The sequence below is a fragment of the Mugil cephalus genome, chromosome 19 (genome assembly GCF_022458985.1).
Source record: "Mugil cephalus isolate CIBA_MC_2020 chromosome 19, CIBA_Mcephalus_1.1, whole genome shotgun sequence".
NCBI lineage: Eukaryota > Metazoa > Chordata > Actinopteri > Mugiliformes > Mugilidae > Mugil > Mugil cephalus.
This window is the reverse complement of record NC_061788.1, coordinates 22739877-22756409: the sequence shown is the minus strand read 5'-3', so window position 1 is coordinate 22756409 and position 16533 is coordinate 22739877. Positions and strand designations below refer to the sequence as shown.

General features: G+C 38.9%; 1 protein-coding gene across 2 annotated transcripts; it reads left to right on the top strand.

The window, feature by feature from the left end:
• Positions 1 to 2386: 2386 nt before the first annotated feature.
• Positions 2387 to 16533, top strand: ndor1 (NADPH dependent diflavin oxidoreductase 1). Of its 2 annotated transcripts, none has more exons than XM_047570322.1 (15): positions 2387 to 2589; positions 3372 to 3511; positions 4704 to 4781; positions 5057 to 5154; positions 5243 to 5341; positions 5751 to 5852; positions 5970 to 6173; positions 6371 to 6435; positions 7739 to 7950; positions 8054 to 8161; positions 8570 to 8684; positions 10104 to 10250; positions 10351 to 10469; positions 11225 to 11319; positions 14160 to 16533. In XM_047570322.1, exons 2-15 carry the CDS (start codon positions 3374 to 3376, stop codon positions 14302 to 14304), a joined length of 1725 nt encoding a protein of 574 aa, XP_047426278.1. In that variant the 5' UTR covers positions 2387 to 2589; positions 3372 to 3373; the 3' UTR covers positions 14305 to 16533. The 2 variants fall into 2 exon arrangements, with proteins under 2 accessions (XP_047426278.1, XP_047426277.1); XM_047570321.1 differs by lacking the exon at positions 6371 to 6435 and adding an exon at positions 6464 to 6591 and having other exon boundaries at positions 2388 to 2589.

The window sequence follows — 16533 nt, the reverse complement described above, 5'->3', positions numbered from 1 at the left end:
CAGAGAGTGTATATAGTAAAGCAGGACCCATTCCGTGCCCTAGTAATTACAGATGACATTGTGCTGCACATAGTTGTATGTTTCAGAAGCCTCAATTGATCGAATTAACATAAATCTTGTGTTAACCAGTCACATCTGGGATCTGTTAATTACTTGGATGGTAGTTCAACTTTGGACAACATCTTCATTCTTTTTCCACTTGTCTTTGACCTACAGTAATTTGAATCACTGTGTTCTGTGTGGCCCATATGTGTAGTATGAACTAACAACACCACTAATGCTGTTCTACTCGACTAAGTGCTCTTAATCTTTCGGCATGTTTCAAAAAATATCTATTGTAAATATGCCTGCTAAATGTATCTAAAGCTCACATTCCCTGTCTTCAGTGTGATATAAAATATATGTCATTGTCTGTGGTTGGTGTAAGAGTTTATTGTTGATCTATCCAACAATCGATCATAGTCTCTCTAATTACTGATATACTTCAACCTGTCCGCTATTTTTGCCAATAAACTGGAGAATAACGCTCCGAGACAGCGAGCGTAGTGGTTAGAGACCAGGTACACACAGAGCAACAGAGTAAGCAGGTAAGCAAGATTTAAATGCAAACGTGTCGGGGGGAAAAGTGATAAATTGAGAGAAAACTGGGTATCCAAGCAAAGGCATTTGGTGTTTCTGAATGCCAACCTGGACTGCAGACCTTTATCTAAAATGTCAGAATGTTAAGACTTTTGCCTTTATTTAGACTTAGACATAGACTTGGATGATCCACAAGAGACAGTACTTGGTCACAGTAGCTTAGTTGCACATAAAAGATACACGTAGATTAGGATAAGATACTGTAGAAGGCTCTGATGGCTCTGATAGAACTAAGCCAAACAAGCCCAACTTTTTTTTTTTTTTTTAAAAAAAGAGCCAGATTCCCCATCACTAAAGCACATGTTTTCCCCATATCCACATAACTTCAGTTACATGTATTAGCCACACCAGGATACCACAACAGCTGTGAAGACGTTTTGACTAACACCTTACTGGACCTGACTACAGACAGATTCTGGCTGTTGAGGAAAAAATCAGGCCTCTTTCAAAAAGTGACCAAAACCATGCATGTATTCCAAAATGGTCCATGAACAGCTTCAAATTTACTTTGGGTCGGCAATGTATTTTGTAGGCAAAAATTACAAGTGGCCATTACCCCACATTGGAGATTGGATCATGTGATTGTTTTGCAAGTCTATGTCCTAAAGTCCAAAACTTTCATTTTCAAGTCTTTTTAACAGTAATAATATATTATTACTGATGGCTTACTGATAACCCTGATGGCTTAATATGGGTAACCATGTCTTCTAAAAACAACAGAGGCACCGGCTCAAACTTCTATTTGCAGAGAAGGAGCAGGGTCACAAGGGTCAGATGCAGGAGCTGAAATGAGAGTCCTTGCAGTAGCAAGGACTCTCATTTATATATAAAATAAATAAAAAAAACTATTGCACATTTCAGGGGATGTCTCAGCGCAGACAGGTTGTGGGGTATTTAGGACAGTCAATGGTTTAAAATGGAACACATAGGTTTTGACAGTTTGACTCAATAAGTCTTGCCAAGTATTCCCTTTTGGTCTTTTAAACAGTGTTCTGCTAACACCGCCAACAGGCTCTGAAGAGAAAGTTGCAGCTTATTCTTCTTCCACCTGCGTTCAGCTCTGCAACACTCCTGTCTAACTGAACGAGTTCTGTAATTAAACCAGGGCTTAGGTTTAGTTTTAGGCTGCACAGTTTGGTCATTCATGGTTTTGCAGGAGGAATGGAACCACGAACAGAGTGCCTCTCTGTTAGTTAGTAGCCGTTGAGTCAGAGGAGACGCAGAGTTTAAAAACAGATGTGAACTGACTAGCTCTGAAGAAGTTAAAAGTATACTAAGATTCATCATTCAAAGTGTTTGTCATGTGCACAATATGAAAACATAAGTGCTGACAATCATTTTCCAAAGCACTAGAGTGAGTAAAACAATCCATTATTTCTGTCCTGTCCTGTCTCATCTCACATTGCGTGTCTCTGTATGACTGTTTGTGAGAGAGAAACACATCATCATCAACAGGGTGTCCCTAATGTAGAGCCTACATTATTGGAATTGGTGTAAATCCAAAGGTACGTGGCTGGCAGACAGGCAGCGTACAAGCGACCTTTAATTTCCAGAGAATAAATGATAAAATAGTAATGACAAATAGATGCGGAACCGCTTACAACAGGTTGAATAGTGAAAGAAATGGTAACGGGAAACCCGAAGAGGAAATAAGAACAACTTCTGGACGATTAAAACCAGAAGGTGGCAGTAATGCAACTTCATAGTTGTCAGATGCATGCTACCTAGCAGAAGAAGAAGCTAGTGATGGGAATTACGGCTCTTTTTAGAAACTCGGTTCTTTTGGTTCGGCTCTATAAAAAGAGCCGGCTCTTTTTTCTCCCAAGCGGCTCCTCAGACTGACGTTTCACGAAAAAAAGTGGCACCAGCCTGAGGATCCGCTTGTAGCCTATAGTAATACTCTTTCGGTTTTATTATCGTATGACGCAAGTACTGTTGAGGGCAGCTGCTGTAAGTTTCTTGATTTCTTTGTTTATCTTGATCTGTTCGATTTATACACGAAAGAAAATGCTTAATCTAGTCTGCTAGCATTTAGCTAGCCAAGCTGTCATGTTGGTTACACTATACTGCTATGTGTCAACTGCAGCATTTGACACTTTAATAGTATTTGAAATACTTTAATGAGTTTATCCCGAAACAGTGCCAACACAACGTCAAGGGGAAGTTTTGTTGAAGACGTTTCTCCACATTCCTAGCTAGAGAGCTGGACCTCATGTCAGGGGTCTGTTAATAACCAGACTCACCTTCAGTTAGAGGATGTTGTCAGGATGACCGAGTGGTAGTTGTTTTTGTAAAAATAATATAAAACATACAGTGGATGGTTTCCTCTTTTACAGCTTTCATAAATGGAGTACCGAGGTGAAGTTGGTTTGATATTGGATATTCGGATATTCGACAGATATTCAAAATATGGAACGGTGTCTTTTTTTTCAATACCTCCTAAGCCATGTGACCTAGTGATTCTTAATCAATGCAGAATAGTTCTCCTATGTAGTACCAACCACACACACACACACACACACACACACACACACACACACCTTTTTTTACACCCATTGTATGCACACTCTATTTTATATGATTTTTTTAAGGAAAAGCCATTATTTCCTAAGAGGGAGTTTATGCTTCTGATGTATGTTGTTTCCTCTTTGTTTATTTCTTTTCTTGTATTTATTTTGTTATTACAGCTGTGTCCTATTCTGAAATCATTCCTCATTTTGTGTTACTTTCAGTCATGATGTCAAATCCCACGTTGCTTGTTCTGTATGGGAGCCAGACCGGTACAGCCCAGGACACGGCACAAAGAATCGCAAAACAGGCACAAAGGAGGCGGATGAAGGTTCAAGTGTGGGCTCTGGATAGCTACAATGTGGTGAATATTGCATTATTAGATTTTAGTATGTTTTATTATTCCCACAGTAACCATTCTGTGGTATCACAACAGGTGTCAACAATTATGTTAATGAAGGCTGTGTTCCATCTAAGTGTGTCAGGTCCAGGGTTTGAAACTGTAGGTTGGAGAGTCACTAAGGAGCTCATAAGCCCTGTTCAAACATACAACATTTGCAAGGAAGTCACAGCCATCGTAGTGTCTACTACAAACAGCCTGTTGTGACACAGTGAATTTAAAAGATCTGTTTATGGCCAAAGTACACATAATCTTCTCAAATTCTAAATGCTAAATAATTCTAAATAAAGGCAGATTAACATGGAACATTTAAAATGTTATTATACATAACCCTGCCCACATTCTTTTGTCTTCATTTGTGGTTGGCAAACCACTAGAGGGGCTGCTATCACCTACCTGCACAGGTAATGTAGGTTGTATGTCTGTGAGAAAAGGCAAAATGGTTCTGGGTGCTGTTACACTGACAGCCACAACATTAAAACCACTGATGGGAGAAGTAAATAACATTGATTATCTTCTGACAATACAAAGTTCTGCTGAGAATCATTTGGATGTGGCATTTGTGTGGTTACTTACACACTTACCACCAACCTAGACCAAGCCTGATCCACAGAGGCCCCTAACCTCAGAACATAGGACCCAAAGGTCCCCACAAACAACATTGCCAGACACCGCAGGCCAGAGCGGGTTGTCCACGAATGGAAGGGTTAGCGGTTCGATCCCCATAAAGAACATATGCCATATGCCGAAGTGTCCTTGAGCAAGACACTGAACCCTCAGTTGCTCCCAGTGCAACTGGCACTGGTGTGTGAATGTGTGTGGGCGAACGGGTGGATGTGTCTCTGACTGTAAAAGCACTTTGAGTACCTTTGAGTAGGTAGAAAAGCGCTATATAAGAGCAAGACCATTTACCATGTCCATTCATAATGTTATGTCTGATCTAAGTATATCCGAGCCATTTAAGTACATGAACTCAGTGCTTGACCCAGTACCATGTGGGTACAAACATAAATCTCAAAGAAAAAGAAACATAAGTAAAAAAAAAATAAAATACGTAAAAAGTACCCCTTTTTACCTTCTTGTGGTATTTTCATGCTGACAGAAACCTCATAAAAACACTTAACACAGACCTGTGCTTTCCCTTAATGTCAAACAGGCCAATCTGATCTCAGAATCCTTGGCTGTTTTTGTGTGCTCCACCACTGGCCAGGGAGATCCTCCTGACAACATGAAGGTAATAAAACCATAACATGTCATTAAAGACAAAACTTAACGTAAGGTACAAGGAAGAGTAGTTTACTTCTTTGTTTTAGGTGATGTGTCTTTATATAGTGATTAGTGTGATACGAAATTACAATTGTTAAATGGTAGTTTTTTTGTTTTGTTTTTTTGTCACAGATAATGGTTAATACCCTTAATTATTATTTTTTCTTGTGTTTTTTTAAACAGTAAAAATTACACACATAAATATGTGTCTATGTGTTTTTGTCTGTTTATTTTTCTTCAAAGAACTTCTGGAGGTTTCTCTTTAAGAAGTCTTTACCCATTGGCTCTCTGACTCAGCTGGACTGTGCAGTACTGGGCCTGGGGGACTCTTCCTATCCAAAGTTGGTACTTCAAAGTCCCTTTTACAATTTTCACTGTACACAACTGACTGAATTTTTTTGTAAAAACATCTACTATGTTATGTCATAGGTTCAATTTTGTGGCCAAGAAGCTTCATAAGCGCCTTTTGCAGCTGGGTGCTAGTATGCTGCTGCCTGTGGGGCTGGCAGATGATCAACATGACCTTGGGTAAGATCTGTGGTAATGTTAAGATTAAAATCCTACAATTCATTAGCTGGAATGGAAACATACAGCGGAAGATCCACATGCATTTCAAAAGTCTTTTGTGTTTTATACCAAATTTTGACATCATTTTGATAATGAAATATGATAATATTATTGTTAGTAACTCTTAATGAAACACATCTTCCAGTTTCACATGAATGACTGACTGTGCTAGCATAACAACAGTGGCAGACATGTAAAAATAGTAAGTGGTGCAGAGGGGTGAATCAGAGACATAGTTGTTTCACAGATGACGATAAAGTTAAAGAACATGTGGAGAGAATGGGAATGGTATGCCTGGTTGGATTTGAACCAGGGCGCTGCATTATGGACATGGTATGTGTTTTCTTACCTCACAATCTTTTTGACACAGCTCAGATGCTGTAATTGACCCATGGCTCCAATTGTTTTGGGATAAAGTTTCTTCTTTGTACCCATCTTTGGCCAATGTGATCCCACTAAGAGAAGATGAACCGTGAGTGTCCACTTGATTTCTGTGGGTTGCACATCTCGATTGAAAGTTTGTGTCCGTTTAAAGCTCATTATTAACTACCGTTAACCTTTTGTGTTTGTGTTGTTCTTTATGAGGCAGACTCCCTCCAACATACACTTTCCACATCCTGGATGATGTCAAAGAGAAGACAGACCACCGGTCGAGGATTACTATGGAGCAAACTGTCCCCTCCCAGTCACATCCTTTTCCTGCTGCAATGGTGTCCAATAGAAGAGTGACGGAGCAGTCACACTATCAGGATGTGAGGCTCATCGAGTTTGACATCACTGGATCCAACATTGAGTAAGTGTTCTTGATCCCTTTCCAGACCTTTTTCAGTTTAGTATAATCTGGGAGCTTGACTTAATTCTTGCAGTTATTATGGGTCCTAAAACCAGCAATTTATTGACACGGTACTTTCACTGAATATAACCCTGTAGTAGAGGAAGATGGTAGAAGAAGATGGAATTAAATGAGCACCATCTTTTGGACTTTTTCAGATCCAGGATATTCTACACTTCTAGAAATATAGACCATTGCTTTGTACAAATGCAACATGAAAACAGTAAGTCTCCTTCTCTCATTTAATGCAGGTTTACGGCTGGTGATGTTGTGATGATGTATCCCTGTAATGCACTAGAGGATGTACAGCATTTCTGTCAGCTGCTGAGGTTAGATCCAGAGGCCAGATTCATTCTGAAGGCCACACAAAACAAAGCAGGTATATGGTCAGTTTTCTATGTTTGTGTGGATACATTTTAGGTTGATATTGCTGAGAACATTTTCTTCCATCGTTAAGAGGATTTCTGTTACGTCAAGTAATCTTTATCACGTGTATAATGTTTAGGTGTTATGTTCAATTTTAGTTTTGTAGTTATTTGATGCTGTGAAAATGGTATGTGACATATTGATTGACAACAATTTCAGCATGCAGCATTGTTCTTCAGCGAACTTACTTGGTGACAAATGGAGTTTAAGGGATTGCTATTTGTTTCCTGTGGGTTAATCAGTAATGTGTGTTATTAACTAACTTGCTAAAACGGCAATCAATCTCCCATCAGCAGCCAGCAGATATACATTTTCTGTGTGACAAAAGTAATAAAACAAAAGTTTAATTAAAAGGCCATGTAGATAGCACAGCTGTTAGTTGCATCACTGACTGTACTGTCAGTAGAATTTTAAGACAAGCAGCAGCTCAAAATGCCAATGACAAATGTGGAATCAACTTATCTGACTTTTGACCTGGTAAATTAAAGACATTCTGAAAGATGTTTCACAGCTAGCATCAGGCAGTAAATTAATTAAAGTGTCCCTGAGATATTCTGTTCACAAGTTATGGTCGACCATTAAAACCTATATCTAGCTCTTTCTTCAGTCCTAGTGACCATTTGTGCTAAATTTGAAGACTCTACTCACAAGAATGGAGGAAAAAGTGATTTTGACCACCAAAATCTAACTAATTCAGGCTTCAGCCGTCAGATGGGCATGTGAATATACAGTTTTGCACACAAAGTGTATTAAAAGGCATTTCACTTAGTTTTATTTTAACAAATTTACAATTTAAACATCAACAGGGTTACAACACACACTACACACAATTTCACTGCAAAGCTGAAATTCCCCATTATCTCTCTCACTTGTTCTTAGCCAATTTTACAGTAAAAATAGCTGCTTGCTGAAATGGATGATTGTGGTGAGACTCGATGACCTTCATGAAACCAGTTATAAAAATAGGGCCTATAAGGCCTGCAGGGTATTTGTCAGTACCAGGTATATGCGTTACTTCTTTCAGTAACAGTATTAAACTTACTGCTGTTACTTATAGGACTTAATGACATAGCCCTTGACCAAATAACCTGTTTTCTCAGTTCCAGCAAGACTTCTTCAGATATGTACTGTGCACCAACTGGTGGAGAAGTACTTAGACATTGCTGCAGTGCCTCGCCGCTCTTTCTTTGAGTTGCTGTACACATTTTCTAGCAACCAGCTGGAGCGGGAGAAGCTTGCAGAGTTCGGATCAGCAGCAGGTCAGGACGAGCTGCATAGCTACTGCAATCGGCCCCGGCGCACTGCACTGGAGGTGATTACAATAAATTTGTTTTTGTGTTTGTCATAATTCATCCTGTTCTGTTTCTGTTTCCTATTTCTCAAATATTAAGTGGATTGTTCTCTTGATGCTGCAGGTATTGGCAGATTTTCCCCATACTACAGCAGAACTCAAAGCAGACTATCTCCTAGATCTTTTCCCTGAGATCCAACCTCGCTCATTCTCCATTGCCTCCTCTCTTAAGGTAGAGTATTCTTTAGTATTTAGGTAGGCGGTGGTATTTTATGGAGTAGGGAGTCAGTGATTTCAGTGTCCAGATATGCAAGTCTGACTGAGGCCTATTTGCACAGATTTAGTGCTATGAATGCATCTGTTACTAAATACTGACTTAAAAAGGCTGAATATTTATGCAGTCATTACTTTGTAGAAATCAGTTTTTGACCATGATTCAATTTCTCAAAGTAGTAAAAGTTTATAAAAGTAATGACAAGGCATAAAAGGGGAAAACATGCATACAAACATTAGGACTGTAATGTTATTTGTGTTAATGCTTCATATGACAAAAACTGGTCTCTGTGGATCCCTTATAACAACACTACTTAACTGCCTGTATGTACATGTAGTGTATTATAGACTAGTTCACTCTCCACAGGCTCAGCCGCACAGACTTCAGATCCTCGTAGCTGTGGTCCAGTACAAAACTAAAATGTATAAACCACGAAGAGGACTCTGCTCCACCTGGTTAGCCTCCTTAGATCCTACACAAGGTATTTATTTGTAACTCAAATTGACATGAATTAAATATTGACATACTTCAGCCGTGGCTAATCCTCACCACTGCTTGATTGGAGCATTTGATATACAGCTTTACTCTCAACATCTCAATCTCAACATTCTGCTCAATGAAGTGTCTTCTATACCTTATTTAGTGTTGCTTATAGACAGAGTAGAGAATTAATGAAGGATGAGGAGTTTTTAAACTCAGCTTAAGTGACTACTACAGTGGTGGAAAAAAGTTTTGGACACCCCATGCATTTGTGAAATATTGCATTAATAATCACTCTTAGGTCTTCAAGTGCAATTTCTTTTAGTACAGCCGTTGACAAAATACCAAACAAAGCCCAAGCACACAAGAACTGGACAGTCAGGAATTGAAAGAGATTCTGTGGTCAGATGAGTCCAGTTTCCATCTTTATCTTCCTCCTGCTAATGTGAGGGTACACAAAAGGCCATGTGAAGCATGATCTCCAGCATCAGAATCAGAATTGGAATCAGCTTTATTGGCCAGGTATGTGAACACATACAAGGAATTTGACTCTGGTCACAAACTGAATAAAAACAACACTTGAATAAGCATAAAATAAAAACACATATACCTACTGTCAAAAACGGTGGAGGCAGTGTCATGGTTTGGGGATGCATGAGTGCTGCTGGTGTTGGTCATCTCACTGTCTGTGATGGCACACTGAATATTGTGCCAGCCTTGAAACCCACATCTTCCATTCTGCACATGCACTGTTCCATCCAGGTCAAAACTGGAAGTTTCAACAAGATAATGCCCCTTGATATTCACCCAGGGCCAGTAGAACTTGGCTGCAGGAGCACAGTATCCAGGTCTTAAAGTGACCAGCTCAGTCCCTGGACATGAGCCCCATTGAAAATCTGTGGTGTATTATCAAAAGGTCTGTTTCAAAGCGTAAACCAAAGAATGTAGAAGAATTAAAAGTAGTAAGAATGGGACAAGTTTACCGCTCCACAGTGTGAACGGCTCATGGGGAACATGCCAGTTAGGATAAGAGCTCTACTGCGGCAGGAGTACTAAATATTAATTTGATGATGAGATGGTTTATTTATTTTTTGTTCAGTTTTGAACACATTCTCTGTTATTTGTTGATTTTGATGCCGACAATGTTGAGAACTGACATATTGAAACTGAAGAATTTAATTTTGTTTTTTCTAATAATTTTTATTTGTTTGTCTGTCTAATGCAGCCTCGCCTTTAGAAACACAAAAAAGATATTTCCACATATATTTCATGATAATATTTGAGGCTGTGTAAAATTTTAAGAATGTCTGAAAGCTTTTTTTCCACCACTTAATACTAATATTTTTGTTTTGATCATTTCAAGTTTTCATGATTGTCAGATACCAAATGGTTGTGTTTTACTAAATGGTGGGTGTTGCAGGCGAGGTGTATGTGCCTCTTTGGGTGAAGAAAGGTAGCCTGAAGTTTCCAATAGAGAATAACTCCTCAGTGATAATGGTTGGACCTGGAACAGGAGTGGCACCCTTTAGATCAGCAATACAAGAAAGGATCGCTCAGGGGAAGACTGGTAAGATCTTTGTGTGTGCTGTTGTTTGAATTCATTTTCTTACCACATTACCTAACAGCACTGATATCAATTATCTCTCTCTCCTCTCCCGGTTCTTTAGCCAATGTCCTGTTCTTTGGCTGTCGGTCTGAGTCCAAAGACTTCTACTTCAGGTTAGAGTGGGAAGAGATGATGAGAGCTGGTCATCTGGTTCTCTTCACTGCCTTCTCTCGAGACCAGGTTAGAAACACACTCCCACTTAATATGTTAACAATCACAGTCAAAGACAGAAACTCAATCACAAATACTCAATACACAAACTCTATACTACCGCACAACTAATAGAATTTTAAAACCTGAGCATTCCTTTCACTGCAAAAACAGATTCTGCCAATGGGTTATGCTTTTTTTGCTTGACAAAAATTCTTAAAATAAGAACAAAGTTATTAAAATAAGCGCAAAGTTCTTGTCTCTGAACAAAATATAAGATGTATTTATACAAGGATTTTTTGCTTTCTTGAAAATCCTTTTTTGCAGTGTTACATCAGCATTTTGACTGAAAGGCAAAATGTGTGAATTAATTAAATGATGTCAGTAGGCATGACCTAAGGTTGGGTCATTCCCAGAATATTTAATGGATTTTAATAATACAAGTGGCACTGACTAATGTATTATGGTCTTTTGGTCCATCTTCAAGTCTGCATGTCACACCATCAGCCAACTGGAACAATAACAATCCACGGTGAAATGCATTGCCACTGGCTGAGATTTATAAATACACATTGCATTGATACCTGACAAAAGTATGTTTTGTTTTGTTTCTTCTCCATTACTATTGTTAAGATGATTTTTATTTTCTAAGACTAAACCCAGATCAATCTCAGCCTTCCCTGCTATACCCATGATTCATTACAGACAAAACACTACTGTCGGGCACAGCTTCCTCGTGGCCCAACCAGAACAGTAATGAGACGGCTGAATGTGTGTTTATTCAGGAGGAAAAGGTTTATGTACAGCATCGTGTGAGGGAGAATGCTGCACTCTTATGGGACCTGATTGCCAATAAAAATGCCTACTTTTACATCGCTGGGTGAGTCCAGGTCACTGCTGACACTACTTAATATGTTCTTTGTTCGTGTGTTTTATTTATTCTTTTGGTCTTGGTTCCTGTATTTCACCATCATATCACCTTATCTGTATGAATACATTTCTGTTATCTTTGTATGGTGGGTCAGAAGTAATTAAAATAGCACACGCTAGCATGCGTGGTGATTGGTGTTAGTAGCCTAACAATTAATGAAATTACATTCAGTTAAATGTTGACCATTGTTGACCAAGTTGCCATTGTTTGTGCTTGCCTATTATAATACCAAGAGTTCAGTATTTGAGATCTTTCACAGACAACATGTGCAAATGTACCTAGAGCAGGGAACTCCAAAATAGAGGGAAATCCTAGAAGACAGTCCTGTCAGTCTCTGAGAGAACTTGGAAAAAACAAGACAGTGTGCCAAACCATGCACCTAAAGCTACACAGAGATGGTTTAAAGACACCAAGGTTGGTTGGAGTGGCCGAGTCAAAGGCCATTCCTGGTGTAACCTGGCAGATGTGCAAGTACCTATCACACAGACACACAGACTCAGTACTGTGATTGCTGCCAAAAATGCACCTACTAAACACTAACTGGAAGAAGGTGAATACTTATGAAGTCACTTGCTTCTCATTATATACCGTATTTTCCTGACTAGAGCGCACCTCAATATAAGCCACACCCACAAAGTTTTTTAAAAGAAATGTAAATGTACATATATAAGCTGCACCGGGCTATAAGCCGCTGATATCTACTCAACTGATTAGTTTAACTGAACATAACTGAACTGATCAGTTTCCAAACGGTGCCTGTAACATAAAAGTAAAAGTGCTGATCAAACAAAACAGAAAAGTTATTGGTTTATTCATCCTCCTCCTGCGCACTGAAACCACTGAAGTCGTCTTCTTCAGTGTCAGAGTTGAACAGCCTCAGAAGAGCTTCGTCACATACCTTTTCTGTGTCTATGTCAGTGTTGCTCTCCATGTTGCTGACATCCCGGGGTAAAGTTGGCTCTGAAGCTGTAGTTCCCTCTCCCTTTCGGGTTCCGAAAGGCTGGACTGCTGCTTCGAAATCCACAGTAAAGCCGCATCTTTGCATAAACCACATGATTCAAAGCGTAGCAAAAAAGTAGCGGCTTATAGTCTGGAATATATGGTATTTGAATTTGCATTACTTTGTAGATAGACAAGATTTTTACAAATTCCAAAAAAATATAATGGCCATAATTCCAAAATAATTCAAGCTATGCTTCTTTTCTTCTTCTTTCATGCGAATGGCCATATAGATTTCAATCTAAATTCTGTGAGTTAAGGCAGCCTACCTCGATTCATAGATAGCCTTTTATATGGTTAATTTTTCAAATACATTAAAATAATGGGGCAGCACAACAGCTTGGTGGTTAGCACTGATGAATCCCACTGAGAAGGTCCAGATTTGAGTCCGGCTAGTGCCTTTCTGGGTGGAGTTTGCATGTTCTCCCTGTGCCTACATGGGTTTTCTCCGGGTACTCTGGTTTCTTCCCACCTCTGAAGACATGCTTGTTAGGCTGATTGGTGACTCTAAATTGACCCTAGGTGTGAGTGTAAGTGTGGATGGTTGTTTGTCTCTGTGTTAGCCCTGAGACAGACTGGAGACCTGTCCATGGTGTACCCCACCTCTAGCCTGATGCCAGCTGGGATAGACTCCAGCAACCCCCGCAACCCTAGTGAGGATTAAGCGGTAGTAGGAGATGAGATGACAATTTTCTCAATAAACTCCATTGTTTCTTTTATTTGATTCCCAGCATTAGCTGGCATTATTTAACCTTAAGCCTTCAGTCTTCAGTGTTCAGCTACCTAGCTTTGTTGTTGACATAGTTTGAGTCAACAAATGCAAAGGAATGTATATGGTATTTCCAGCCACAAGTCGGCCAAGTCAGTGCACCAAGAAGATCAATCATTCCAGTCAAGGCTGAGTGTCTTGACGATCAGCATTTATTGGAAGATTTAGCTGCTGTTAATGTTGCACGAAGGGCTCACACCTTTGTGCGATACTGAAAATAAGGGTTCATCTATTTTTGCAACTCGCAATATTTGTTTCATTTGATTGCTTGAGTTCTCTTTGTCTACTGTCAGGACATCTGTTGTTTTGAGGTAATTTTTATGTAGAAATGTAAAAAATATATAAAATATTATAAAATACTGCAATACTGTGTATATATATATTAGGGGAGTAATGATTGATCCATCATCTACATCATTCATCTACATCGATCTGCTCGGCAAGTTTGCAAGACACACAGTGACTTGAGCAAAAAGATAACAACTCAATGAAATGTTAGATAATTTAACGTGCAGCGTCAGTCATCACCATCATGTCATATTGTCAACAGACAAGAGGAGATAATACACAGAAACGGACATGTGTTAAACTTCTGGGCCATAATAACCTCGTTCTTTATTGATAAACCGAGCGCCGTCCAGTGGATCAAGACACTTGAGGAAGTTTAAAAAGTGACTGTTGCCAGTAGATAAAGAACCCCAAAGAGTAGATACTGAGCAAGATAGTTTTGTTGGCAGCCTGCCACTCCTAAATGAATGTAGAGGAAACACTGAGTAGGTATTTATTTCAGTCTCACTTTTTTAATTTTTGACTAAAAAGTTACTTAATTCATATTGTATCGTTCTAAATTAACTAAAATTGTCCTTGAATTGTATCGCCAACCACAAATCGGGAATCGAATCGAATCGTTGTTAAAACGAATCCTTACACCCCTATTATATATACATATTATTTCTGCTTATATTCTATATCTAACCTCCATGCTTTGGACACTGTTGACCTTGTTTGTGTTCCTGTGTAGCAATGCTAAACAGATGCCAGCCAGTGTGTGTGACGCTCTGAAAGAGGTGTTCCAGCAGGAGGGAGTCTTGTCTGCTGAGGAAGCTGAGCAGATGCTAGTAGACATGGAGAGGACAGGTCGATTTCAAAGTGAGACTTGGTCCTAATCACATGCCTTAACTTGTGCATCTCTAGAGCTCACATTAAGCTGCCACCATGACCATACCTGCTATGGAAATATCCATCAGTCAGCATTACCAAGACCAAGATTGGCCAGATAGTTTTTTGCAGCTGCAGAATAAACTGATTTAGTGCTGTGCTTTTTCTGTGTACCAGTGCCAAGGCCTTCTGGTAAAAAAGAAGCTTTGGGTTGTGCAGCTTAGAGACTGACTAAAGACCTGATGTTATTTTCTTACATGCTTGTATACTATACCAATTTTTGTGTTATGCTAGTTGTTTATCAACTTGATGCTTCACATCCAAACAGGAGGAATGGGCTTAGGAATTCTAACCATGTTTATTCACAGTCCTGAGAGTCAGATATCTTCACAAAAGCAATAACAGAAGGTTCACCATAACGTGCACATAATTCATAAACATCTGAAACAGAAAGACCAGATTAGATTACCAAATCATCATCATCATCTGTAAAAATACTAGTGTCACTAGTGTTTCCTGAAGACAGAGATGGAGGAATTTATGGAAATAGCGGTATAACCAAATACTACCTGCTCAGATTCAGTTAAATGAAGCAGAAATGGTGGAAGGTGCTTTACAGTACAGATGGACATTGACCCAAATGTCAAAACAATTCAGGAATGTTTGTTAGTAACTCTATCTCCTTACTGAGCGTGGATTTCACTTGCTGAAGATAACTAAAAAACTAAATACAGAAAAAGACCCAGGAACTTTTGAGTTCCTGGAACAGGGGACTGTTTAGAAGTGATTATAATTCCTTCACCTTTTCTCCATTTGTGCATACATATATATATATATATTTACCCTTACATTTTCTGCCTGTATAAAAACTTCAACAACATACAAAAAACTTGCATATGGTTGTAAACTTTATTAACAGTACTCTGTCTTGACGACTGCCTCTACGACATGTAGAATTTAACGTTTCAGGTGTCTTGTCTGCAACTTGTCTTAGGATCTGAATACATTTGGTCCTACCCTGCAACATCAGCCAATAAACTCATTAACTGCATTAGACTATATTTGTCTGTTTAAGATGATTTTTTGGCTTCAGATAGCTGCACGCTAACAAGAGACTTTAGTTTGCTGTAATGCAGAGGTAAACCTGGGTGGGATTTAAAGGGAATTAAAGGCTGGGAAATGTTCAAAGTTCTATAAACTACTGTAATGTTTGAAAGATATTTATTGCACTGATATTTCATATCAACTGCCTAAAATCTGACTTCTAAGCAGTATGATGAGAAAATATAATGCAGAACTATATGACTTGTATTGCCCAGTACTGCAGTGAGATAATCTGAAACTTGAAGAAGCTGGAAACCTGACATTAAGTAAGAGGCTCCAGTGGTTCTACAGTGCAGAGTCTGAGAGGTACAATTGTGTTGCTTTATATACGAGAGGGTATGCACGTGGTGTCACAGCAAGCGAAGTCTCTGTAGTTACGGCCATAGACATATATACAACACGCGGGTTGGTCCGTCATGATGATTGCTGCTTCCGCCATATTGGATGTGGCAGATCTCCTCCATAAACTAATAAAAGGAAATAAACTGAACTTCATAAAGCACCTTTATATCCCACTAAACATTAGACGTCTGATGGATGTGCAGATCATGTCTATATTGCGTCCATTGGTCGACCAATTCTGGATGTCGACAAGACGTGTAAACTAGGTCAGCTATTTGGACATCTAACCATGACCCGATTTAGACATCAATATACCGTTCAAAATTTGAATGTCAGACTAGATCATTTTTTGGAGGTCACATAGATGTCTAAGACCGGTGCAGTTTTTTTAAAAATCAAAATTGTTGTTACCAATATGAATAATTAGAAATATTAATTGTGTGAGATTAAACACCATTTTATTATTTAGTTTAATTATTTATTTATTTATTGAGTACATGTTATTATTAGGAGTTTCACTCCTGGCATAATGTGGATTTTTGCCACTGGGATTTAAATAATCACCTGTTTAAATTGTACCACTAAAGGTGTGGTACTTGCTGTTACTCGGTGCCTAGTTTTGTTTTTAAAAAGTCAGAAATTTGCCACAGTCTGACAACCTGACAACACGTTTGTGAAAACACCTTCTGAACAGATGGACTTCTGGCCTTGAAATTAAACTGTAATCCTAGAAGTGCACTTATTTTTGCCACAATAAGCAAATACAAAAGACAAAATGTTCTTGTTTGTCT

Excerpts from the sequence above, each read along its gene's own strand:
- ndor1 (XM_047570321.1), top strand. The coding sequence starts at position 3,374 with ATGATGTCAAATCCCACGTTGCTTGTTCTGTATGGGAGCCAGACCGGT. Across the intron at positions 5,853-5,969 it reads CCACTAAGAGAAGATGAACC|ACTCCCTCCAACATACACTT; the intron begins GTGAGTGTCCAC and ends TTTATGAGGCAG. Across the intron at positions 11,320-14,159 it reads GCCTACTTTTACATCGCTGG|CAATGCTAAACAGATGCCAG; the intron begins GTGAGTCCAGGT and ends GTTCCTGTGTAG.